Below are 27,994 nucleotides of genomic sequence, written 5' to 3' on the forward strand. Positions count from 1 at the left end.
AGGCTTCAACAACCCTTCAAATAACCATGCAGACGTGCTGCAGAACAGCACAACAAAACCACATTTGTCTGTTTTCCTGATGCAGAGCGAACTAGAATCACAGAATATCCCAAGTTGGAAGGGACCCATAAGGATCATCGAGTCCAACTCCTGGCACCACACAGGTCTACCCAAAATTTCAGACCATATGACTAAGAGCACAGTCCAAACGCTTCTTAAACTCTGACAGGCTTGGTGCAGTGACTACTTCCTACTTCCCTGGGGAGCCAGTTCCAGTGTGCGACCACCCTCTCAGTGAAGAACCTCTTCCTGATGTCTGGCCTAAACCTCCCCTGCCGCAGCTTGACACCATTCCCTTGGGTCCTATCACTGGTCACTAAAGAGAATAGGTCAGCGCCTGCCCCTCCACTCCCCCTCGTGAGGAAGCTGTAGGCTGCGATGAGGCCTCCCCTCAGCCTCCTCTTCTCCAGGCTGAACAGGCCAAGTGACCTCAGCCACTCCTTGTATGTCTTCCCCTCTAGGCCCTTCACCATCTTTGTAGCCCTCCTCTGGACACTCTCCAGCAGTTTCACATCCTTTTTGTACTGTGGTGCCCAGAACTGCACACAGTGCTCGAGGTGAGGCCGCACCAGCGCAGAGCAGAGAGGGACAGTCCCTTCCCTCGACCAACTAGCAATGCCGTGCTGATGCACCCCAGGGTACGGTTGGCCCTCCTGGCTGCCAGGGCACACTGCTGGCTCACGTTCAGCTTGCTGTGAACCACAGCCCCCAGATCCCTCTCTGCGGGGCTGCCCTCCAGCGTCTCGTCCCCCAGTCTGTACGTATAGCCAGGGTTGCCCCGTCCCAGGTGCAGGACCTGGCACTTGCTCTTGTTAAACTTCATGCGGTTGGTGATCACCCAGCTCTCCAGTCTGTCCAGATTGACTACTGACTTTTAAAGACACAACTTCAGTATGAATTTGATTTATGAACCTGTGTATTTTAGAATGCTAGTTCAAGGGCAAAAAATGCCAGTGACTGAAGTAAATAAAGCTAAAGGTCTTCCCGTAACTTAACTTTTCGTGGACATAGATATGATATTTATTTTCAATCTGTAGAATACTTTAATGCTTTGAGACTAATAATGCATGGGTTGATTATAAGAGTCATAGGAGGGGTGTTGTTTGTTTGTTTCACTTCCATTGTGAAATTGGTTGAGCAAAAGCTATGTTAAACAACCTATCTGTGTTTTGCTGCAGACAGAATTGTTGCTTCACATTTCCACTGTTGTTTTTGTAGTATTTGTAAATGCCTTCCCACCAACCCGAGAGCATGAGCAATGGTTTGCAAGGCTTAAATCAACACATTTAAAAAAAACACAAAAAAAACAAACAAACTAAATCCTACCACAATTATGCTCAGTGTTCAGTGAGATCGGAAAGCCCCTGCAGATTAGTTGAGCTCGCATAACAAATCCAACCCGCCAGAACAATTCATCTAGCTTATGTGTTCTTCCTCACTGCCATGTTTCCTAAGGAATGCACAAAACATGAGGGATTTTGTGTGGAATAAGCTCTCCCAGCATTCTGCTCCTACAACTCCTTTTTACGAGCAGAGAGCCCCGTTCCCCCATGACAATGGGACGTGGGGATGAGGACGAGCCACCGCAGTGCCTCAGCATGCCCTCTCAGCAGAGGAGAGCCAGGTGGGAGAGGCCTGTGCATTGGTAAGAGGACAGATGCTCACATGGACCTGGCACAGCACGCATCCCACCACACGCTAAGCAACGGCGCACAGCATCCACCCGTGGTGAAGACGCAACAAGCATCGGGCTCTGGGGTCACTGGAAGAACCTGGCTTGTCCGACTGCAACGGGTGGGCATCTCTGAAGGACACAGCACGTCATACTTACCGCATGCAGTATGTGAGTCCAATTATATCTCCCGTTTACGATATTGCTGACTGACAGCGATAGAATGTGAACTCTACAAAAGGTTAGCATGATGGTATCTTGCATTTGTCGCAGTACACTGCAGTACTTACAATACTTCTAGTTACATTTCCTCTGCTTTTATTATTCCTGTATTCTATATAACTAGAACAAAAGGATACTCTGCTCTTATGAATACAATCTTCCATGCTGAATCACCTTACTAAAGTTACTTGTTCCAGAAAGAACTACAGCATCATATTTTCTCCATATCCCACTTAATTCTTTGTAATCACTACCAGACAGACCATTTATTTAATCATTTATATATTAACCTTTATTTTATTTTTAATTTATTTTATTTTATATTATTTTATTAACTTTATTTATTAAAGGCACAGAAGACAGAATCTAAAAGAATCTACTCTGAATACTTAGGCTTTGTGTAACTACAAAAAGCACTGAACAATTCAATGCTAACTAGGAATACAAAGATGCCAAACTATTGCTTTTTCGTTATGAAACTAAGGAGCTTGGAGAAAAGAAGCATCATGTCAATTCTATTTTTCAACAATACACCCAAAGTGAGACATTTAAAAGCACATTTATTCCTTAGTAGCAGCACAGTTGGCACCAAAACCGCCCTCTTGTGGCACAGCAGAAGCCTGCAGAGCCTGTACTCAATTCTTGCAAAGAACAATTTAAAACAAGCATGTATTTCTCAGGTCTTGTTTTGAAGCTAAAATGAAATAGGAAAGCATGTAATAAACTGAACTTAAACTGCAGACATTGTCCAGAATCTGAAGAAATGTTTGAACTTGGTTTCTCTACATGGTGCTTTTGAGTGTTACTGTAAGTAGCGGGAGCATCTGGTCCCTCCTGTAAATCTAAGGATAATCAAACTCCTTGGGAAAGCTGTTCTGGGAACTGAGCACTGGTCCTTTGACGGATTCCTGAAAGGGGAATTTTCATGCCATTTCAAGTCTCTTATTAAAGACTGTGTGTAAAAACAGCTTTGCTGGGAAAGTACTGGTGCATTTCAACGTCGCCAACAATAGGCAACAACTTGCGGGCCTGCCTCCCTCCCATCCCACAGACTGCCGATCCCCAGGGCCGTACTGCAGGCAGAGCAACAAGCGACAAGCAGCATCACTGCACGTTGTCCCCCAGGGAGCACAGCTAACGCACTGCTTATTTCTCTGCAAGACAGGAGTGACCGGGCAGGCCTCAGGTCCGTTATCTGAGGAGGGGTCTCCCCGTGCACGGACAATCCAGCACAGCTCCCAGCTCACTCTCAGATCACCCCGGGCTGCATTTGCCCACCGCTGGGGACGCGGGCCAGATTATTGCTGAGGAGAGTCACCGGCAGCCCATTTCCACAGTCTCGCTCCTATGGAGGCAGTCAGAGGCGAAAGGTGCTGCTCCGTTCTTCCAAATGCAGCCGAAGTAGGAAACAACTGCTTGTAAGCGCAGGAACACCAGATTTCAGCTGCCAGGGAATTTGTGACAACCCAGACCATGGTCGTATTTCCCTAGAACACGCTCGAAATGCCACACGCAGCACTGCTCAGCAGAACAGAGGAGTGAACAGGCAAGCCTGAGAGCCGAAAACCCCTTTTGTTCAAAAAGGAAGCTAGCTATTCGGTCAGTATTTTTACCTCAGTGTGATGATTAACAACAACCAAAAAAAAAATACACAGCTCCTTCTCAGCCTATTATAATCCCTCAACCAAAACCCAAAATTTCAGCTGGAATATTCATACAACCTTAGAAAAATAACAAAACATTTTAATGATTTGAGTATCTGAAACTGTCTCTTTTCAGACAAAAAACCATCTATGTTTGGTTTATAGAAAGGCATTTTCAAAGTTCTCAATTGAGGTTCCAAATTACGAGATAAATTTGTTAAAAATATTTATTAAAAATATTTTTAATAAAGTTTTTACTTAAACATCAGCAAAATTACTTTGTCACTTCAGAAGAGCACAGATAAAAAAAAAATGGACAAGCATCACTAAGCATTTTCTTTAAACTGGTTTGTACGGAGCTGTGGTGCAAGTCTTCCTGCAAAGAGTCGGATGCGTGCACTGTTCAGCGGACTGCCTTGTGTCCTGCAGCAGCCTGGGACCGCCTCCCAGCCCCAAATCGCAGATCCGCTTATGCAGTGGTCATGGAAACGCACAAACGCACACGGCTGACACTGAGCATACAAGCAGGTTCCCCGGGACAAAGCCCGCTAACCACACTGCAGAGCTCCTCGGAGAGTTCAGGAACTACGCAGGAGAATCGTGAGACCATTTACCAACCCAGCATGCCAACACCGGAGATCTGAAGGTTTTGGGGTGGTTTTGATCACTGTGCTCATGCTGCATTTTCAGTAAAGATTCTCAAAGAGACGAGAATCAAGAATCATTAAGCTGTACTCTTCTAGGTGTACAAGTTCAACAGCTCTTTTGTTTCCAAGATTAATCAATTTTTCCACCCTTTTGAAATCAATAAATCAATATTCTCTTTCACAGTTATCCTAGTTCGTGTCTGTTTTCTACATCACAACCCTGCTACCTAAAAGGAAATGTTAACAACCAGACACTGAGTAAAACTATCCCATAGGAAAAAAACTGTTATCTGGTCAAAACCCCAAGCTATCAAAGCCAAAGTCTTTCATATAGTTTTATCTAGCTCTCCTTCATTGCTTGCAGAATATAAGGAACTCATACACACTTATACACGCCCATATAAAAGGAGTGGTATGGGTCAGGAAAGAAGAGAAGAAGAAATCACCAGGTTTCCTTATTGCCTCAAAACAGCTGTGAAGCCACACCTCAGACTCCGATCAGTGGTGCTGCAGCTTTGCACAGCTTCCTCTTCAAGCAGCGTTCCTGGTACATACGGTAACAGTAACTCAGCCCAGACCACCAACCTGCGCGCTGTCCCCAGATGTCGGCAGCTCTCTTAGCCTTCTGCTCCTGGAAGGAAGCCCTCAGCCTCCGTACCCACCCATCTCGACCCAGCAAGGCGCCGCTTTCCCCGCGCAGGCAGAGAAGGCCTTTTCCCAAGCCCTACAGGAAATACCTCCTCACAACCCTCGAGCAGTTGAGTGCTAAGGTCTGCCATTTGCAGCTTCGCTTCAGCATGCGCATGCTGAAACAAGCTGTGTTGACTACGCAGGCCACAAGCATCTGCCTCTGACCTCCTAACAAAACAGGAACACTTCCCCAGCAGCAGCAGCACCTACGCCATGGCCAGTACCAACTCTGTACAGAAGGCGAGCATTTAGCTGCCCACTGTCGATCCCTGACTTGTTTGCAGCTACTCCGAACAATTAAGACCACATATGATATAAGACACCATTACACAAGCCACCTTTAAAAAGGCAGCTGTGATATTTAAGATAAGCCTCCTTAGCAGCCAACCTAAGGAGAAGCCTACGCTTATAAGAAATGTTGATTTTTTTTCTCTACGTACATACTAAGCAGTGGCTCATTTGAGTGGGTTGGTCTGCCTTTTTTCCCCAAGCACTCAAATACTTGCTTTCCACAACAGAAAATCTCCAAAGGCTGTTTTTATTTCTATAAGTTTTTCTTTATTTCCAGAGAAGCATTACCTAAGTATAAACCTGTTTTTCATGCCCTGCAGAAACTGTTCTTAACACCTTTGGGGAAGGCAGGGCGGAGGGACAATCGAGAGCTAGAAAACTTGAAAGGCCATTCCTCTGCTGTGGAATTTCAGATTAGGCGTAAACTCCTTCCTCTAACTTTTAGATCTGTTGAGAAGCAAGTATCCATCCTCTTGACTAACCGGCTTAAATAAATGCTTCACCGTAAGAGTTGCCCAGGTCTATGTGAACATAAAAGGTCCACACTTCAAACAACAATGGAAAATTAACAGGACAACTCTACAAGCTAGAAGTTTACTGACCTTTTAACAGCTGAAACAGGAAAAAAAAAATCAAGAAAGACAGACAGAATTCTTCCCACTGTTTTCCAAAGCTTTGGGATCTTTTTTTTCCCTCAGCATCAAGCAAAATACCCAAAACACAAACATTTCCTTAAACCCATTTGTCTCAATAAGCAGAGTTTTTTGATGATCTTGTTCTACAAAGATGGCAAGTGCTCACTTCTCGGAAGATTTTCCTAGTATGAGATACAAAAAAAGCTTCCACTCCACAAACCCTTAGAGTCTTTGACCTGCTGGAGCTTTCTGAAGAATACTTCCTTTAAAGGACGAGGAGGAGGTTAGCTACATCGTCATAAATGTATTTCAACATAAACACATTTAAACACCAACTGATTAGGTAGTGAAAATAATTTCACTGTTCAAATCTTCCAAGATGAGAGCTCTGCACCTTCCTTAAAGAATGGAAGCCATTATAAATGCATTTGCTATCTTAGATGGAATGACATGAAGAAAAAAAAAAAGTCACATGATTTTTAGTTTTCATACATACAATTTAAAATTCTGGGTTTTGTGTTTGGTTGTTGTTGTGTTGTTGTTGTTTTCCCCCTAATAGCAAACGAAGCACAAAGGCTTGTTTTTAAGAGCTTGATGTGATCAGGAGCTATTCAAAATGTATGCACTTATGATTCTTTAAACACGACAATACTGCACAAATCTTTCCTACACTATCAGAAACTTCACATTTTAACGAGTTAATTTAACTTGCCCACAACACATGGTGATAAAATAATTCTTGTACCTCTGAGCTACTTTGCAAAGTTTGTTTAATGCTTTAGTTTCCTGGCAGGCACAGAGAAAATATTTCCTCTTCTTATTCAGCTAATTTAGTCTACAGCTATGTCAGAAGCTGAGAAAAACTACAGGAAAACACTTACACTCATGTTCATTTTGCAATTTATTACCAGGTAGGAACAGAAGAACAAATTCACAGACTGAGATTAAAAGCAGTCTGAAATTAGAACATGACATCAAGATCTACTGTTTACAGTGATCTGAGGCATTCATAAAGAGTCTATCAAGAAATTCACAAATCTATTTCTATAACGTATCCATAAGAAACAATTTATGTCAGCTCAACTCAGAAATGAAATTCAAGTGGGACCCACATATTTGTTTGCCACGACTTAAGCTGTTTTGGGACCTCTACTCCAGATCACCAAACATTCATTTCTGGAAACACGGGTGCAGCATGAAATAACCTCTGAAAGAATTCTTATACCATATTCAGAAAAATCCAAAACATGACACACAAACAGCTACAAATAAAGAAAGCTACTTCAATTGTTAAGAAGGGTAAGGTTAACAGATAGAAGTAATTTCACTTATGAAGTCAGAAGTTCCAACTAATGCTAAATTCCACAGACTCCACTTTGCACAAAAAAGAAGTTTCTTTGCTTATTAGACAGAAACTGTTTTTGTCTACCTCACAAGTAGTTAAAAGCTTCCAGGAAGGTTGTTTGCTTGTACACAAATCCATTCCTACATGGCAGGTCCAGATGTTTCCTAACCATTTATTTCATACCTTTTGAACAGGGCTCGACCCCAAAACTTTGGAAGAACAGGTTAACTACCTTCAAACCAGATGAAAACACAAGGGCTTTTTTAACACTCTTATTCTACTCTAAGTCTTCACGTGGGCACTCTTCACAGACTGTAGCACTCAGAATTCGTACCTTCTTCAAAATTCTAGTCACCTCCCTGGTAGACAAGCCTTATACACCAATTTAGCATTTTCACTGCAAACTTCAGCAGCCAAAATAAATGGAATGTCAAGTTAATTGGCATGGAAGCTGCTGAGCTAAGTGAATAAAACAAAAATAAGTAATACAATAGAAGTGTAAGTTTTCATATATTTGCAGAGGCCAGCAGATTTCTACATATCTCTAGAACCAAGAAACCTTGTGGCAGAATACTTAAGAACTTGGTTAAATTAATCAAGCATAAAATTGTGCTTAATTTATTTTATCTTTTCACCTATGCATTTTACAAAATGCTGAAATTCACTAAGAACGGCATTCTCAGCATGTTTCTTTAAATCGGTTTCACCCAAAACCATTAAGCAGACCTGATAACACGGGGAAAACACGTTCATTATCAGTACCAGAACTCCTAAAGGTGAGATGAAATGACAAAAGGTTAATTTAGCATTAACTTTAAAAAAAAAAAAAACTGTCCACATTGAACTTTATTCCTAATCTGACTGTCTGCATTGCCCAGGTTTGGAATCATCACAGTTTATTCAGCTCATTAATAGAACTTCCTATTGTGCTTCTAATCACGTAAATCTTAAAAATTCATCAAGAATAAACCATCTGAAACTTTCTCTCTACAGGAAACGAACATAATACTCACTAACAGGCCATTAACAGTAAAAAATGTATTTTTTGCTACACCCACATAAAAAAATGTAATAGGCTTATTTACAACGTACCTCATCATAGTTACAGAAACCACTCTGGAAAGAGCTGTATGACAGCCTAAACAAATCTCCAAGCCTTCTCATCTCCCTACACAAACAAAATTCTCTTCTGTACATTAATAATTCAAAAAGTCTTGTTGCTTTATTCCTTACATCACTTAAAAACACAATCTGCATCTGCTTTTTTAAAAAAAAAGATTTCAGGCAGTGCTTCATTCAACTTCTACATCACCTTTTCCTTGAACTTCTGTTGTCTTCCTACCACACTGACACAGGAAGAGCACGCTGGTAATCAGAGACACCCCTTAAAGCGCTAACTGTAGTTCCTTAATTAGGTCTGTCAAGGAAGACGAACTGTAAAAACTGAACTCCTGTTGGCATCTGTAGATCGTTTCCCTGCGACTGCTGCTTTTGTGGTGAGGGAATAGAAAAGTCACGTTATTCTCATAAAGAAACTTCAACTTCCCCCTTGGTTTCTCTCTTCAACCCTCTTTATTTATCAATACCATAAAACTGGTTATTTGCAACTAATTCAAAGCAAAGCTTTCCAACCCTCTCACATCATTAAATTTTACATCCTGTCCACCAGTCAAGAATTTGTTCTCCTCAGAGGTGGCAGATACATACATACATACATATATGTATTTATATATATATATATATATATACACACACATATATACACACACACACATCGTTCACGCCTTCATCCGTGCCTGCTCATCTTCTCCTGCAGCTTCCAGACCTTCTCATTACCCGGGTATCCATCCCCAAGCTACCAGAACCACAGATTTGACCAGTGAAACGACGAGCATGTCAAGCACAAGAGCTGACTGTTACATCTACAGAAACAGTAAAAGACTGAGATTCCTTACAAGCAATACTGATGCAGCAAAAGTTGCAGAAAGTTGCTTAGGTGTTGGCTGTTTTTTCCTTTTTTCCAAGGCCCTTTAAATCCCCCAGAAACTCTCTTTGAAACAGTCTACAGTATGCAACACAAACATGGCTTCTGAATTTCACACCAACCAACCACATACTGAAGAACATGCCACAAACGTGATGGTCAAAAACATGAGTACTGGTTTACTTCTTCATCACATGGCATTGCCAGACAGCTCAGTAATTCACTTTTCTTTCCCCCACTCCGTTGTTTCAATATTTCCTTAGACAACCCAGTACTCTCCAAGAGTATGGAAATGCGACTCGCAAGAAAGCCTTTGTCCGAGAGGCAGATGCCCAGCTTCTCAACCCAGTTAGCTTTAAGAGCAAAACAAACAGGCAGTGACCCTAAAGAACGTTACACTGATATTAACACTTGGTAAGTAAAGATGCATCACTTCGCATTTTAACTAAGAACTCTAAGTACGCTGTCAAACAAATACATCAAAGCCTGATTTGATGCCTGTAATGTATTGATTAAAATAGTTTCATATGATGATTTTGCACGAGACAAGTAAAAATAAGCCACTGGTCTTTTTAAAAAACATTTTTTTATAAGTGAGCTTGAACTGAGACTCACTCCATGACTAACTGGACCAGCAAAAGGAAGGGGATCAGGCTACTCAAAATTGAATACTGAGACTACACGCACAGTGTTGAAGGAATAAGTCTCATCACTCTCTGAAAAAGTTTCAGATATTCTCCCAATCTCCAGAAAAATATGAAGAAAATATTAATGCTGCTTTCCCAATCGATGAAAATGACATATAGTGAATCACACTCATTAGTACAGTTCTGTCTGCAGATGTGCAGACACTGATAAAATAGAAAATTTATTACTCTAAGTATTTGGATAAGTCCCATTTTCTTTCCCTTTGATCCAAAGTAGGCATTGAACTTGAGCATCAAGAAATTAACCCTCAGAGCCCACATCTAAAACACCTAAAAAAACAGCTTTTAAGGACACATTAAAAAAAAAAAAAAAAAAGACAATGGCCTTTTGACTTCTGATCTACACAGGCTGATAAACAAACGCAGTCCCTCCAGCTTTTCTGTGCTCTCCGTGATGTTAACACCAACATCTTTAGTTCACCAAAATGAGTCAGCCTTCCACCCAGAGAAAGGGTTGAGATACGCTGCAGTTAAAAGCAAGTTCCTGCTCAAGCACTTGGCCAGTTTGAAGACTACTGTGAAACTATGACATTTTGAAACAAATATGTGGCTTGCAAAAAGCCAGTAGCCCTACATTTTTTTCGGATAAAATAAAGTAGAAACTTATGAGCAGCTATGCTGCTTAGTCATATTTGACAGTCCCGGTCTAAACAGAGCTGCCGGTAAATCACCTGCATGTTGCAACACCAATGCACATTTACAGAGTGCTCAGTACTCTCTTCTTAGGTCAGGATATTTGGCCTCTAGGAAGTAAATAAAGAGTAGTAATAAATGTCTTGGCTTGACACAGCACTGTAAATATGATTTAGTATCACTCAAATTCTTCATTTCAGCAGTGTATCCAGAACTCATTCAAAACTTTCTGGCATTTGTGGTTGTATTTTTTTAAGCTAAAGATAAATCCTTCAGAGATACAGATAGGCAACAAGGAAAACAAAGGCTTAAAGGAAGAAACCTTCAGGAAGAAAAGCACATACCTACTACCTACTGGCAACAAGCTTTTGTACCTGTCTAGACAAGTCAGTGATGTTCTTGCCAAGTACTACGTGGCAGACACCCAAAAAAAAGAAGGGTTGGGAGCTTAACCAGATTCTTTTTGGTTTTTAACTTCTTTAATTAGAAATTTGCTTCTAAGGACAATATCTCAAAGCAGAAGTTTTGGAACTGTCTAATAATGCTGCAGGAAAAGACAATTAAGCTACAAATAAAATGAGGTTTTAGCCCCATCTTTTATCATTATGCAAGCCAAGGTCATAAAAGAAATTAAAAAGCGCATCTAGAAGGCAAAGTCAAAACAAATTAGATTTAACAGTAAATTTGAATGTACAGTCATATTGGATAGCATCAGACGTGATGTTAAGTACATGTGACACTACATCATTCCAGCTGGTCCTTGCAGGGATGCAGCATAACAATACTAAAGCAGTATACTTAGTCTGTACCAATGAAATGTAAATGTTCGAGATGATGGCATACTTTGATCAATAGTGAGATAAAAACCTCACTTTAGTGTAACCCATCTGCAGCGAATGGAAGGATTCGAATATGCAGGGCACAGAACCAGGGAGAAAAACCTGCACCTATGTACTTCAAAGCACACACACACTTCTCCCTTCACCAAAGCACTTGCTAAGACTGTTTAGTATCACCAGACTCATCTGTAAAATGTACTTTTTTATTATCCATTATAAAATGCAAAGATATCTTGTATGATATATTTGTCCACAAATCAGTAAAGTTCTTTTAACTAGGTCTACTTGCTACAGAGTTCAATGGTTACTGATAGGTTGATGAAGCAAACTTCTTCAACAAAAGATGTACTGTTAATATCAAAATTCTGCTGTTCCATATATGTTAAATTATCTTTTTTTGATAGATGAGTAATAAACTAAACAAAATTAGAAGCATTGAATAGATTATCTATTTCCTCACCCGATGCAGTAGACATACTACACACTTCTAACATCAGTCTAAAACGTGACGCAAGATGACAAAAACATTTTTTAAGGCTAAATCTAAACCTGTATGTTACAATTGTGTTTATTTTTAGTCTTTACATTTCAGTGAGACTTTCAGAAGCACTGAAACCCTCACTGCAACATACCTCAAACACATGCACATGTTCAGGTGCCCACAGACTCAGCAAGTGCAGAAGTGGATCCTGCTTCAGGAATCAGGCTGAATGACTCAAGTGTGGTTTTGACAGATTCATGTTAAAGGAGCTGAACGTGTGCCAAAATAGGTGGGGATTTTGGAAGAATGATTTCACAGGCTAAGAGGATGCCAGCAGCTCTGGAGAACCAAATCTTACCCTGCTTTCTGAGCTACAACACATCAGTCAAATAACCCCAACCACGACAAAAGAAAATTCCTCTGTTTCCCAGACAAACTTTACCTGTCAGAAGCACTCAACGCCCAAACGACATCTCTACTAAGTGGGAATTATGCTGGAAATGTCATGTAAAGGAGGTCTTGTTGGTGTCCTCAGGTAGCCAAAATTCAGTTTTCCCAACAATTAAGTGTGTCTTTTGGAAGGAGGGCAAATGGGGACAGACAAACCCAGCTAAGTAGTTCTGGTGCAGCCTTGTTTAGAAACAAACAAAACCTGGGGCCTCCCCCGTACACTCCTTGCCCCCCCAGGCACGCACACAATGTTCCTCTTGGTACACGCCGCTGAATCGAACCACACACGGTGTTTGCCTTCTGCAGAGCTCCAACCCTGCTCTTCCAAAGGGCGCCCTGCAATTCAGGCTGTACCCGCGTCCCCTCTTCCCTTTGGCTGGGAGCTAAGGACAGAGTGCTTCTCAATACAGTGCAAGCAATACAATTTCCTTTTTTATACAGATCTTTTTTCCTCACTGTCCAAACAGATCACTTTTCCAATCATAAATTTAAAACAAAAAAAAAAATCCAAAAAGCCACCATGAGTTCACCCAGCAGCTTTTCCCTTGCTGCCCCATTTCCTGCCAGTGAACCAGCAGAGGCCGCTGAAGACCGTCTCTGCTCCTGCAGAGCTGCAGGATGGGACAGCTTTCTCTACCCTTACATTCCACAGCAAAACCCAGTTCTAGCGTTTTTCTTCCACCTGTAAATTTATGATCTATTTCTCCACCCATCTACAAATTACTCTGATGAAGTCCAGTCCCCTCAAGAGCAACTCTGAGCTCTAGGAGCCGCTCATGACCTACAGACTGCTGCATACACTCCCTACCAAGCTTTATCCAAACCAGAGCCTCAGCTGGCGCTGTGGAACCAGACGTTTCTTTCCACAAAAGTTTCTCCACGACACTTTAGAACACGCACAGCCCCTGCACTTTGCCAAAGACTACACTCCAATGCTCTAATGGTGGTGACAGCTTGTGCTTTGGTCGGGTAAGTGGGCACGTGGTCCCAGCTACAGCATTTCTTTCCACTTGAGGAACTCCACGCAACTCAAAGTGGCAATGCAGAGCAAGGACAGAGCGAAGTACTTCACTCTGGCCAGCTCCTTGCAGGTGGATTTCACACCACTTTGTACTTACTTACACGCTAATTGAAACCTTTTATGTAAGCACGGGTCCAAAAACCACAAAGAACATCTTTTGTTTCAAAGATCTCATCATGAGGGATGTCACTGCTCCTCATTCACAGGACTTACGTGCCCCAATACCTTCTGCTTCTATAGCAATAGTCACCACAGGAAACACCATAAGAAAAAACAAACAAACAAACGCATTTAGAGCAGGCCATGGCATCCATGCAGTAAGTAGTGCTTTAGCCCACCTAGACAGCCACTAAAATGCAGCAGCCTTTGACATTCTACTAGGAACTGAGAAGACATCAATTTCTGTAGGGCAAAAGAAACATGGTGATTACACTTATTAATGAGATTATAAAACAATCTTCTCAGATAATCACAATGGCTGAACTCAATCCAGATGGTCTCTTCCCCTTCCGCCTCCTACGATTAAATAATCATTACCTGGGTATCATCTACAGCCCACACGAAGCGAATCCAAGCTCCGGTATGGTTTCCAGTGACAAGGTACCTGAATGGATGCGTTTGGAGAACAGAACCACAGCTACGAACACAGGCTTCAATTGGGTGCTCACTAATTCCCCTTTTTAATATTTCCAAATGCTTGAAACCACATACTGTCAACCTTTCTATACACAATAAAAGCTTTAAAAAAAGAAAAAAAAGGCTCATTATGCAAACAGTTACAGACTTTTGCTACGAACAATGGCCCTTAAAAATGTCTCTTGTACATCCGCTGCTACCTGATGAAGATCCCAGATTGCATATGGTTCACCTCAAAACTGATTTCAGGAATCAGTCAAAGGGCTAACTTTGGCTATTTAAGTGCCGATTTCCACGTGCTTGTGCCTAACTTCAAGCTACACTTTGAATGCAGTATTACCCTTGTGACACGCAGTATTATTTCGGCATTCTAAAACAACCTCCACAGCTTGCAGTATGCTTTTTAAATATATTTTAATACAAGTCTGCCAGGTATTAACAGTGGAAGAACAGATCCTTTTACATACATAGACATCTCAATCTTTCAAAGCTGTAAGAAGGTAACAAAAAAGGATTCTAGATTTTCACTGCCTTTCAACTTCCCAAAGTCTTTTGGATGATCAGAAAAAGACAACAAGCAAATTGAAAGAAAAGCTTGAACTATAATGCATACATGTACTGTTTTTGCATCACCTATATTTTTCCTTGCATGTCACAACTCCTTCCCCCGAAAGCATCTGCTAGCCGTGCTTCGTATCAGCAACCCAGCTACCTGAAACAACCCTAGCAAGTGTTGCAAATCGTCAAGTCAGGAAATCGTGAAGTCAGGAAAGGTGCCTGTCATACTGTTAGACAAAGCAACACCCGGTCCTAGGAGCACTCCTAAATCAATATTCCTCTTCAAGTGGATCAAAGGCTGGCATGCTAAGCAAATTGAATACTCCATTTCTGGGGTTAAAAAAAAAAAATGTTAAATTGCTGTTTTTCGCACATTCTTGTCATCCAAAGAAAAGAGGAAATAAGTCATACAGACAAAAAAAAAGTCTCACAGTTCAGGCAAAGGTGACGAAATTGCAACCTTTCATAATAGGTATCTATACTGAGTAGAGCTGAGCATGCCATGACTCTATTTGATTAAGAAAAGATGTTGAGGTTATGTATACAGAAAGACATAAAGCTGCATATAAAGTTATCCCATTTTCTCCTTACGGCAAGCTGTTTAAGTTGCAAATAAGCTGCAAAAGTGTGATTTTACTGAAACTACCAAATGGAGATCCAGAAAGATAAGTGTACATGTCATTTATTCAATGATTTAGTGATTTCAGTGTAAAAGGCAGGACTACCCCAACAGGGTTTGCCATTATCAAGAAAACCTGAAAAACCATCAGTACAGTCATTCAGGAAGACCTGGATGTGCAGCACTGGGAAGAACTAGAATGAAGCTTCATAGATGACTTCCCAACAGAAATTACAGTCCTAAAAGTAAACACAGCAAAGGAAAGGAAGGCTCTAGATGTATCAGTCAGTTGGCAGCATTCACATGTGCTGTCAGTGTGGGTGTCTGCCCCAAAAAGGCAAACAAGCTCAAACACAGAAAGCTGAGAAATTTGTAAAGCCAAGAAAGCACTTTTGTTGTTTGAGACTCACAAAAGCTCATTCCAGTATACAACTCAGCTCGCTCACATGCAGCAAGGATGACTTCATACTGCAAGAGGTGCAGAGAAGGACTACAGATAATTCACCAGATGGAGAGCCCTTTTTAGGGGACTGGACAAAGAACCTCGCTTACTTAGTTGAGCAAAACAAGACTAAGAAGGCATGCAATTTCATACAAACATCTTATATAAATAACCAAAGGGAAAATAGCCCCCTTTTGCCCACCCTAATGTACAGGACAGCTGCTAAACTATCAAACAGCACTGGCACAAAACAAACCAAAAAACAGATTATAAACCAGAGCACATCAATTCAGGAAGCTCCTACCCATCCTACCCCCTGGAAATTTCAGAGCTCCCAGCACAGGGAAAGGGGAGAAGCAGCTTAACTGGTTTCATTAAGCTTGACCACCTTATAAGCCTTTGTTTTACTACATGATGTTTTGAGACTGTCCATAGTACTGAAGGAAAGAATAAATACACGGAGGTAAATGGACACAGAAATCGTTGATTTTTAAAATGAAAGACAGCTCACATCTAATATTTCGTTTAGCATTTTGATTACTAATGCACTAGAAATTAGTTATATAAGTGAAGTTAGTCTACGTATATTTAAATGTTTGATAACATGTCCCAGGGGAAATTATTTAAAATAGGAATAAGACTTAAAAGATACATAAAGAAATTGATCAACGAGGAAGTTACAACAGGTTGCACCGAAGTGGAAATTGTCACAGGAGACAGTGGTTACTTGTAGCATTCCTCCTAGCCCCATTCAATAAATTAGTAATCAAGGAGTGAGAATTAAGTACGTGGTCACGAAATTTCTGTGGATGACACCAAACTGGAAACTATCACAGGTACAGAGAACTGGATAGTTAAAGAAGAGCCCATGAGTTTTGTGGACAGGAATGCTAGTAAATGGTATTTAATAGTACGACGTGAAATCACGCATTTAGGGACCAGTAACCTTTTCTGTAAGCTGAGAACTCATCACGTGGAAGCAACATAGGAGGAACGCACAGAGCAATGAACTGTGGAAATCCTTATGTAAGGATGCTGATGCTTACACGAGCAAAAGAGGAGCTCAACACATCCACGTAAAAAAACTCCAGAGAAATTCCACCCTGAGATGGAAACAGAGAGGCTGGAGCTGTCCTGGGGGAATTATCACTGCTGACAAGGGTACTGCATCAGGTGAATCGGTGGTCTGAAATAGTACAGATGAACTGAGTTCTGTCAAAAATTGCTGTTGCCCCTCGCAAAACATTTTCTTGACTGAAGAGGACCAACTTTAACTTTTATTTATCTCTGTAAAATACATGCTCCTTTCCGAATTTCATTTCCTGCAGCAATTCCAACTCAAGCTAAAGAATGCTATTAGCGCAAGTTATGACAATGCACTGCACACAAGTGTAATTTAATGGATCTGAAATTAAAAGTTTTGTAATTGCCTGACAATCAAGATACAAGAACACTCTTCCAAATAGAGCAGCTGGGAAAAGGAACCGTAAGCTGATCTAAAAATTGCCTCAGTAAACTTTTGGACAGGACAGAGGAACAAATGGGTGTATTCCTGAGAAGCAGTAGTTCGTGTTTCTGTATTTGTGTAAAGGATCTGTTTACACTACACTGACAGCCTGGATAGGTACCATATTTTAGGGTTCCACTGGCCACCTGTGGAACCAGGAGGACTTTCATTCCTTTCTTTCAAGGCACTAGACACTGGCTGCAGTTTAAGAGCGGCTGCCATACGCAGTATCCAGCCGTGCCCCAGCGCCGTGCTGCTATCTCGCGTTCACAAGCTGAAGGCAAACCTAACCGCCTGGCACCGAGGGCTCCCTGGGTCAGCGCTGCCTGGCTTTTCCCTGCTTTGTAGAGTGGGGCCCGATGCATGTTTTCGGATCACCTGGACTTGTGTTTAACAAACATCCTACTACTGGAGGTATTCCAGATGCTTTCGGTCAGTCAATCCCTCCTTCTCCTAGCACAGGGCGGTTTCGAAGTTTGACCTTTACTGTAAAGCTCAGGTTTGTCAAAGGTTTTGGGGCACGCTCTGGCTTATCAAAACTGAACGTCTGTCACATGGGTGCCAGCAGCGGCCTGGGTTACTGTAACAGCCCCGTACTGAAGCAGCAAGGTACTCTGAGCGTTTTCCAGCCCGTTACGGTTAGTTTCCTGGAACTCATCTTACTTTTAGACTTCCCAAGGAAAACGCAAAGGCACCGCAGGTGACACACAACCACCTACCCGCAGCGCCTCCGCGTTTTACCGACCTGACCGAACCCCGACCTTCACCGCAGCGCTCACGCGTGCGAGTTCGCGCTCACATTTCCGAAGGAGGCTCCCCGGAGCACCCTGTTTCGCTGCAGCATCCCTGCGGCTCGCACCAGCGGCGGCCCCGGGGCCCGGCTCCGCACCCTCCCGCACCGGATCTCCGCGGGGCCACGCGCCTTAACCCCCCGGAGGTCGGGGCGAGGAGCGAACAAAGCCCCGAGCGGGCAACCGCGGGGGGGCAACCTGTTGCCGGGAGCGGCGAGGCCGCCGCTGGGTGCCGGGCCCGGGCCGCTCCCTGAGGGCTGCCCGCCGGGCTGAGGCGCCCCCCCCCGGGTCCGGTGGGGTCCGTCCCGCCCCGCGCCCCCCGCCGCCCCACTCACTCACTCGATGAAGTAGCTGGCGCCCTCCTCCGAGAAGCCCTCCTCCCAGCCGCGGGGCAGGTCTGCGGGAGACACAGAGAGAAAGGGGGAAGGGGGTGAGGGCTCGGCCCCTCGGAGGGGAGCAGGGGAGGGGCGCAGACGCACGCACGACCCCGAAGGGCCCCACCTGAGCGGATCATGTGGCCGGAGTTGACGGGCTCCCCGGTGCGCGGGTGCAGCCAGGTGGTGCTGCGGGTCAGGTCGCTGCGGGGGGGGAAGCGGACAACATGCACCTGTTAGCGGCGGGCGGGCGGGCAGCGAGCGGCCCCTCCCCGCCGCCCCCCCGTCCCCGTCCCTCCCGCCGCCCCCCCCTTACTCGATGAAGAAGACGCGGCCGTCCCTGCAGACGCCGTAGGACCAGTGCTCAGGTAGCGCGTCCCGCCCCACCGCCGCCGCCATGTTCGCCGTGCGCGCAGCCAGGCGGCCGGCCGGCCGGGGAGGGGGTGCGGGCCGCCGGCCGCCGCTCGGCGCCCAGTGCCCGACCCTGCTCGGCAGCGCCCCCGCGGCCGCCGGAGGCGCGGCGGCTCGGCCCGGCCCGGGCGAGGGGCGACGCCTCCCGCCCGTCAGCAGCAGGAGGAGGAGGAGGAGGGCGCCCGCCCCGGGGGGCTGAGGGGCCGCCCGGGCTTTGTCCGCCGCCGCCCGCGCTGAGGGGAGCGCTTGGAAGGCGTGAGGTGGATGGGGAGCGCGGGCGGGAGCGTGAGGTGCCCGGCGGCCTCCCGGCGGCAGGGAGAGGCCGGAGGGAGCGAGACCCTCAGGTAGGAGGGAAGGTGGCCGCGGGGCTGAGAGGGCGCAGTCAGGTAGCGGGTGTCAGCACTGCGCTCGGCTACAGCAGCGAGTGAAGGAAAACGGAGAAAACTGAGGGCACAGCTGTGAGGGAGAACGCGGTAATATGGAAGGGAACGAGGGGAAACTACTGCTTTACGGGGAAAAAACAACGCACGTGTACTTTTTCTTCTTCTACGTAGCCAAAAGATGTTATCAGAAGGAAATAGGAGGTATGAAAAGTGGCAGCAATGCACAGAGGGGGGACTTTGCCCTGCTTCACGGGACCTTCAGCCAACACGCAGGTATGTGCATCTAGATGGCATCGTGTGGAGCTGTGGCACACGCAGCCCCTACCAGCTGCTCCTGGCTGCAGTCGGGATGGTTCAGGGCGATACGAGTGTCAGCCCTCCAGCATGGGGAGAGCACGTCGGGCTCCTGGAGGGGCTGCAGCCCGTACGCAGAGCACCAAGAAGTGACTGGGTTGGTCCTTCACCCTTTTTGGCCACCGGGCGTTATTACCGTGAGACACATTATGGGAGAAATGTTGCAAAGTGGTTTGACTTGAGTTACACATGAGGAAACATGGGTTTAAAGTCCAGTTTAGTGGGGATTTTGTGAAAATCTAGCAAGAGTTTTACAGCTGCAGAACTATTTCTAACTTCTACAGACTGATTTCCTTGACATTACACTATCATATAGTTCTTTCTCAGTTTTTCCATCTTCCTACTGGAAGGAAATTCACAGAATTTTCACTTATCCTGCTTGATTAAAAAGCAGAAGAGAATGACTTCTAGCCCTTTATCCTGTCAAAGTTTTGATCAGAGCTTCCAAAACCAAAAGTTCTGTGCTGCTTTTCTTTGAAACCCTATCAATTTGGGGACATGCTGGTAATATGATTAGAAGTGAATTAACACATAAAGTACCTGCGGTAAGTTCAGTTCTCATGCAATTATACAGTAAATCAAATACTAGTTGCTTAGCGTCATTACATGTGAAATCTGCACGGAAGAGATAAGAATCTCATGCTCTAGAGAGATTAATGTACCTCAATGCCATGGAGCAAATATTTCATTCTCTGTCAGCTGTGTGAACTCATTAAAGTTAGCAGGTAACTCCACCACACTTTGGCCAAATGGATCTCTTCTGTGAATGTGTCCAGACTACCTTAGAGCCTACATCCAAAACAGCCAGTGGAGAGCTCTTCCTGACGCTCATCTTACCTGAAGTGTGTATGAAGAATCGCCTCCTTTTGGTTGCTTTGAACCCAGCTCCGATTTAATTGATTCCCCTCAGTGCTGGCAATGGAAGAGTCCAACTTCTGCAGGGCCAACGTTAAATTTAGAAGATTCTTTCTTTGCATCAAGTTCGAAGCTCCCTCTTTTTCAATTTGTGACCCTTGTCATATTACCAAATCTTGAGCTGATCTATCATAGTGCCTGTAGCATTAGAATACATACATCAGTTAATTTCAGATAAATGCAGTATTTAAAAGCCATGTTCTATTGTAGTAACATGCAGAGCTCTATTCTAAAATTAAGATCAAGATAAAAACAATCTAAATTCATTAAAGTTCGCAAGCTGACTTGTGTTGGGTTCATCATCAGGAGGCAGGTTTATGACTTAGAGCAGTGGAGAAAGAATGCCTCCAGGTATCATTCATTTATAAGTTTACCAAATTCTTCTGATTTTTTTTTTGACTATTTTTCCTGCTTATAGCTGGTGCTAAAGCTCTAGTTTCAGTTGTCCCTGGCTGACCTCAGCCACTTTTATTTTCTTTTACATATCATTTATTGCTCTTGTAGGGAACTGTCTGGAGTAAGTCATTCGGAGTTAAATCAGGAGTTTCAGGCCACAGTATCAGGAATTCAGCTAATGGGAATGAAATGTGCTATTCAACAAGATTAAGAGTCTAATAAAAGCTAAGAGTTTCCAGGCTCCCTTTGTCGATAACTGGATAACCAAAGGAGATATGCTGAGGTCCCCAAATACTATGGGTTTGAACCCACATTTGGCAGCTCTATCTGAATGCATTACTAGGGTTATTTGTTCTGTCTGCATCCTAAGAAGCACTTTCTCAGATAATTTTTGTTAAGTTTCTTTTGCCTAGGGAGGACAGTAATATATTTAAAAAGGTACACCAAAATCTTTATCTACACTTTGCAACTTCAAGAATAAAATCAAACAACCAAATATGAGCACCCTTTTACTTTCTTTTCAGCCTTTTGCTTTACAGTCCACTTTTATTGATCACCAATATCTCACTCATTTCTGGTTTTTTTTCTTTTATTTTTTCTCCCCAATTCTGTATTATTTCCCCTGCCTCATTGAGGTCAGCTTATTTCCCTGCACTTTTTCAACCCTTCATATAACTTTTCAACAAAATATACAGAGGAATCTAGAAATAACACTGGAAATGCTTTGTAAGAATCTCCAACCAAAAAAGTCTTCAAGTATGATTTCCATCAGTCACAATTAGATCCAGTGTCTAGGAGGTTACAGAATCACAGCTGGATTTCACACAGTTGGCTGTGTACTCTAATGATCTATTTTCTATTTTTTCTGAGAATTGAGTATAATTGAATTTGGTGGTCTTAGAGGTCAAGAGCTGCTGCTGTTGCGAGAAAACTTAACTGAAGTGAGCTACAATACATAGAAAAAACTGCTAGTTATGGCTTTTTCATAATTTTTCATGGTCTGAACGTTTTTTAAAGGACAAAGACAACCAATGAAAGGTGAGAGGCCAGTCAGAGGCAGAGCATTTGAGAAGCAATGAATTCAAATTAATGAATTCTGAATAGGAAGGCTCATAAGCCATGTTGTAAAATGTATAATATGCCTTTTAACGTGATTTGCCAGCTCTGCTCAGAACAGCTGAGAATTAAAATGATAATAAGTTATGTAGTGATAGAGATTAATTTGGAAGACCATTTTGGAGCAGTTTGCCCAATTCTTTTTCTGATTACACTCAAACATAGGCTGTGCAACTGAGTTGTTCTTCAAGACTGTGCAGTGAGATTTCCATCCAGAAGTGACAATTGTTTAAGAGACCAGAAATCAAAACCTAAATTCTTACAGGCAGAAGAATATGTTAATCAGACAATAGGGAAAACATGAAAGATCTTGGAGAAATTCGGCTAACCTGTACTCCAGGAACATTTCCGATACTGTTTTGCCAACATTGCAACACTGTTGCAGGTGATGGAGGAACTTCACTAAGGAACAGGTAGGGTTTATTCATTCAAATTAAGGAAAACAACTTCACTGTTAAACTCTCAAACAGCATGGGAAAGTCATCTCAGATAACAGCATTAATGATTCCAAAAATAGCACAATAAGAATAACAGGTTTGCCTATCTCTAGGCAACTCAAGGAAACATGCTGAGGTCCCTGATTGCTATAAGTCTGAATCCACAGAAATGGTAGACTTCAAACACTTAAAGACACTTCCTGGTAGGGTCTCTTCAAAAAGAATTATAAAGAAAAAAGGAGACCATTTGCTGTTGATTACCTAATGTCAGTATCTCAGTGCAGAATAAAAATATTAGTGGCATCAACGGGGCTCTTCAATAACCTGAAAAATCAAAAAAGGCCATGCAAAGCTAGAACCCATGCCGTGCCGTATGATTACAGCACACCATAAAGAAAAAGATCAAACATGCTGACAGTTTTTTGTTTTTTTAAATCCGAGATACAAAAATTGCTTTCATCAAGAAGATGGCCAATAAAAAATATTTAACACAGACAAAATACTACCTTATTAGGTATGAGAAGCAAATAAGAAAGCAAAAATATCTTTTTTCCAAAATAAAAATATAGTATTTTTTTAAATACATATCAATCAATTGTATTCCCTGTTCACCCATTTTAGGGTGAATATTAATTATCTTGATTTATACGAGGATAAATTTGAAGATAGATACTGCATAGAAAATTTCCCAAATGTAATTTTCAATAAAATAGATTAAGTAGGAATATGTCATGATATTCTCTTTATCACCAGTTTTTAAAGGCTGGTCCAGACAAAATTTCTGTCAGAGAGATTCTAAGTATTATTTGTTGTTGTTGTTGTTTTCCAGATCAGGAGCTGTGAGCAGATGATCTTACAAGATCCCTTTTAGCCTACCTTTCCAGGAAAACAGAAGCTGATTCAAAATTATAAGTTTTTTTAGAAATAAGAGGACATAAAAATTTTCATCACCTGCTGCCTACTGAAGAGCACCATTATCAAGTGGCTACCTAGCTCACAGAAAGAACGTGTGGTAACCACATGATCCACAGAAGACAAAAGAGCTAGACACAAGGAAGAGGTGGCAAGAGTCAGGAGGTATGTACAAAAGTCAGGCAAAACATCTGCAAGATGTTGCCTGTTTCCAGCCTAAGTACTTTTCAGGACAGGATTAACATATATCCAAAACCACTATCCAAAGCAAAGTGACAATGGTGGCCTTTTCATGAAGGATATTAGAAAGCATTCAGTTTCAAAAAGATATTAATAACTGATTGCTTGCAATTCCAAATAAATGTTGAAGAGAACCAGAAAGGTATTGTCACTGATGGATTGCGTTTCATCTTTTTGTAATCATTGATATTAAATGAAACAGATCTTTTGCATTTTGTGGACAGTGCAATTTATGCCATGGGGAAAGTGATGGCAAATATTAGCAAAAGTAAGATTTTTAGAGCCTGCTTCCGTTGCAATAGATTAAGAGGTTACCCTAAATTTCCATGGGACTAGTGTCAGGCAAGAGTGCCAGAAGATAAATAGAGCTCATAAAGCAAGGAAGATTAAATAATGTAAAATCTATTATTGAGGGAATTCTAAATACGGAAAAAGGAATTATTCATTTTCCTGACCACTGGAAAGAATATAAACAAGCTCAAATTGTAACCGCGTTTCCTTTGAGAACATTATGGAGCATGGCAGACATTGCACAAGGGTATTATTCAGGCTTACTGTATCACTATGCAGTATGATCTGACTGATGACTGCACACATGGATCAGCTGAGTCTGTAACACTGCTGAGCAAGACAGATGGGAAAATGACATTGAGAAGGCAACACTCGTGCTGCATAACAAATCCAAACTTCTCCTTCCAAAACATGCTGAACTCTCCTAGGAGTAAAACAAAACAAAAAAGGTAACTATTTTTAGTCAAATGGTTTTCTATTCCAAAGCACTGTCAGTGTTTAGAATTGTATTCATGCTAAAAGCACCTTTGTGGAATCCAGAAGATAACTTCAAAAGAATTTTACTTGTTTGTGTTTTCCATACAAATCTTCATTTTTTATCCAGCTGATTTACCTTTTAGATGCTAATATCTGAATATATGTCCAATTCCTTTACTCACCTGAATACCCTGTTGCCTAGAAATTTTTTATTTCAGGAACCAAGTTAAGCTTGTCCCCTAAAATGCACAAAAAAGCATGTGAAAGCAAAAATGAACGAAAACATTGCCTAATGACTATGTCAATTTACAATTTTCTGTCACATGAACTTTTATAGTTACTATATTTAACGCAGTCCTATCAGTTCTCTTCAATTTTTTCTTTTTCAATTCCCAAATTCCCAATAATTTACATATCTCATGCCTAGAATCCTTGAACTAAGTTATATTTCATAATCAATAATTAAACTAGTAACAGTCATAATTTTGTCTACGTATCATTCCAAAATAACACAAGTGTCTATAGTTATCAGGCTGCACAGTGTTCGAGTTATTTGTAGAAGGGAGAGATACATTAAAAATGCAAAAGAACAATTACATGTCAAAGTACAGGATCATTTCCAGAGATTTAAACAAGATTTATAATGAACAGTTAAGGGTCTTTTTCTTACTTTCTTTGGCAAAGGTTGCTGTAGGCCTGACAACACTGAGAAGCACTGAGTTCACCATTTACACATCTGTGGCTGTCAACATATGTTATTTTTTCAAAGCAGAGACCTGAAGCCAGTTTCACGTGTGTCATCCCACAGCCATGTGCACATGGGCATGAAGAGGAGATCCTTTTGTAAGAAAAGGCATGAAATAGAAGATGGACATCTCTAACTGACCATCTAAGACTAAAAGCTGAAAATTTGAAATCCAGCTATTGAATTTTCTCAAGTTTCCTCACTGACTATGCACTTTCCTCCTGCTCCTTTTCCCAGAATTAGAGACCTCACTTTTCTCTCCTCAGTCAAAGCTTTTTTCCCAGCTTCAAGCCCACCATCCTGTGTAATAGCTCCTGGCTGGCATTACCCTTTTCCAGGACCTCTGGCAGCTGTTATGACTATATTTGGCTTTTTGCAACTGCATACCACACCCAGGGCAAGGAGAATGTCACATATTCCCAGTAATCTTCATTATGACCTGTTTTCTAGAGAAACTAAACATCACTGAATTCAATATCCAGGCTCCCCCTGAAGTTTGTTCCTCATCTGCACCGTAAGACTCGAGACACCTCCCTGGAGTCCCCTCAATAACAAACCCCACACAAATCTCCAGACAAAATTCAGTTTTAGTGTCTTCTGTCCAGTCTTTCCAGAAATGTTATTTTCTCAGCAGGCTCATAACTCACCGAGGTCTCAGCCCTCTTTCTAAACGAGTTTTGCCTGGCAGAGCAATCACTTCTCACAGAGGTCTCCCAGTTCCTTTTTCAAAGACTCCTTTGCAGGAGAATCTAAATTTTGGCTACCTGCTTGTCTCCAGGAGCAGGAGATAATGCAGGGCTAACCAAGCTCTTTGATTTTTCTCACACTGTAAATACTTCATCACAGGTTTCCCAATACCCTACTTCTTTTCTGTTTCTTCCATCTTTCTGTTACAAGCCTAGCAGCCATGACTTTTTGCCAATCCTCTGCACCCATTTTTTTTCTCTTCCTATGCTGGACTCTGGTCCTTCCATGGTTTTCCAGTCACCTGCTACACAGCTATATCCCCTTCACCCCAGGCTTTGATGGTTTGGAACAGCAATCAGTCAGTTTCTAAAGGCAATGTGATAAAGCATCTCTGTGTGAGCATGACAGAGCCAGTAGCTATAGTAACAGAAAAGCATACTTTAAACAAAAATGAAACAAGAATAAAATCCAGGAGAGGTCTCCCATCTTCCCTCTACCCCCAAATATTGCAGGGTTCCCTAAATATACTCCTACGTATCTTTACTTAACTGTATCTCCTCCCTAGCCCAAAACAGGGTGAGACAGAAATAAAACTTCCCCCCCCCCTAGTTTAAGGGCAATGGCCTCACCAGGGAGTCCCAGGAGGAGGCTGGGAGGTTAGCCAGGGTTTGGGAGAGGACGTTTTCCACAGCACAGTGGTGCTGCGCTGCCTGAAGACATCTATCTGTTTGCGTCCCAAAGCAGGAAGGCTGCCTGCCGATGCTGGTGACACAGCTTGCTGTTGCGCAAACCTGGACTGCAGTTTCTGAGAATTCAAGATTTTAAAATAGAAATCGTTTAAAACAGTAACTTTTAAACCAGAAGAGCTTTCTGTGAGTTTTGAGAAGAGCTCCTGAACCTCACTGCACGGATAAAGGTATTAAAGAAAAGGTGCTTTTTTCAGCACTCATATATTCTTCACTCCTCTAGAACCTGTGTAGGTGGCCTTCCGCAGAAAGGACCAAAATAGACCTGGTGCCTCAGATTACTTTACAGGTCAGCAGGCTGCAAAACGCTGTTCAGTAATTTAGTGCATTTATACATGTCACACCTTTCCATTCTCTCTTTTTAAAATATGAGCGTGGAAAGAGATAAGCAATGCAGGCTCAATTTGCACAAAAAAAGATGTTTAGTGAACTCCATATTTTACACAAATTACAAGAAATGATTTTTTTTTTATTTACTGCAGTATCACCTTTCAACAAATTATTCTTTTTAATTTGATATTCCCTTTCTGAGGGACTAAGACTGTTCCATATGTCTATTAAATACACATAAATGTGTTCATATTTTCAATAAAACCCACCCGAAATAGATTTCCTTTTAATCATTGAAGTAAGTTACCATGCAATTAAGGAGAAAGAATTACGTGTTTCAGCAAGTTACATCCTAACAACTGGAATATTGTTATACCTGAATCAGTTTTATACTTTGACGTCTTTCCATTGTTATCGTATAATAGTTAAAAATCTCTATGGTTGTTATAAGACATTGTTATAAATAACCTCTATTATTTAGATATCTGACGGATGTAATCTCTACAAATGATGAATTATATCCCACTTCTTAATTACACAGTCCTCTGAAATCTAATTTAAATAGTAGCTAAGCAGAATAAATACAAAAAAAAAAAAAAAACAGTTCGCAAAATGATAAATTTAGGTTTTTGGCTCAGCACTGGTAATTTTTCCACAGATGATTTTGCAAAGTATCATCTTTCGCAGTATCTTCTTAGGTCAGCGTAATCTGGATTTACATATTGATTCATTCAGTTTCTATGTCAATCATATCACAAAAATTTAATAAAAAGAACAACTCTAAGTGTTCTTCAGAGACTTGGCAATAATTACTCCCCTGTCATCTCAGTCAAGCAGATGTCTTTCACATGTTCTGTTTTTCAGGCATAACGACTGTATGTTTCTTTTGGGCACTGCATACTTTGCAAATCAGTGTTTCATTCACTGAGATGTTGATGGCTGCCTTAACAACATGCCACACAGGGGTTACACTTGATAAAATTGGAACTGTATTCTGTCAACAATAATTATGTGGGTGTTTTGCTCGTTTCCTGCCATAGCTGTCCCATGGCAACAGTGTAAAAGCAGCACTCTTCTTAAATACATAAACGAATCCTTACATGACACATTTCTGGCTCAGGTTTGGCAAAGGCATGGTGAAAACAAAGACTTTTTTGAGAAAACATCACAACTACTCTTCCACTGTATGCAAATCTGTCAGGGACGTGCTAATTCCCAAGTGGAGGGTACAGCTTTGCTGCAGTAACGGCAGCAGCAGGCTGAGGTATTTCCAGAGACAAAACAAGCTAACATTTTCACTTCAGGCC

At 42.1% G+C, this 27,994-nt stretch overlaps 1 protein-coding gene and 1 long non-coding RNA gene across 9 annotated transcripts in view; one reads left to right on the top strand and one right to left on the bottom strand.

Moving 5' to 3' along the window:
* Positions 1 to 18,733, bottom strand: part of PLEKHA7 (pleckstrin homology domain containing A7) — a 149,742-nt gene extending 131,009 nt beyond the window's left edge. For 2 of the 5 annotated variants that reach the window (XM_066997621.1, XM_066997618.1), the window contains exons 1-3: positions 18,564 to 18,732; positions 18,375 to 18,451; positions 18,213 to 18,270 (exon numbers count right to left, since the gene is read on the bottom strand). In XM_066997621.1, the coding sequence (XP_066853722.1) occupies positions 18,213 to 18,270; positions 18,375 to 18,451; positions 18,564 to 18,646 (218 nt within the window). In that variant the 5' untranslated portion in view covers positions 18,647 to 18,732. Of the gene's footprint in view, positions 1 to 18,212; positions 18,271 to 18,374; positions 18,452 to 18,563 lie in introns of all 5 variants that reach the window. The other 3 variants (XM_066997619.1, XM_066997620.1, XM_066997622.1) reach the window with 3 other exon arrangements.
* A 62-nt stretch (positions 18,734 to 18,795) lies between these two features.
* Positions 18,796 to 27,477, top strand: LOC106033825 (uncharacterized). 4 transcript variants are annotated; one of them, XR_007165630.2, is made up of 5 exons: positions 18,799 to 19,002; positions 19,213 to 19,314; positions 23,089 to 23,336; positions 23,982 to 24,151; positions 24,864 to 27,477. It is a non-coding gene; the product is annotated as an uncharacterized lncRNA (long non-coding RNA). The 4 variants fall into 4 exon arrangements; XR_010831748.1 differs by having other exon boundaries at positions 18,796 to 19,002; positions 23,089 to 24,151; XR_010831749.1 differs by having other exon boundaries at positions 18,796 to 19,002; positions 23,089 to 24,151; positions 24,949 to 27,477.
* Positions 27,478 to 27,994: the final 517 nt, after the last annotated feature.

The sequence above is a fragment of the Anser cygnoides genome, chromosome 5 (assembly GCF_040182565.1).
Source record: "Anser cygnoides isolate HZ-2024a breed goose chromosome 5, Taihu_goose_T2T_genome, whole genome shotgun sequence".
NCBI classification, from domain to species: Eukaryota; Metazoa; Chordata; class Aves; order Anseriformes; family Anatidae; genus Anser; species Anser cygnoides.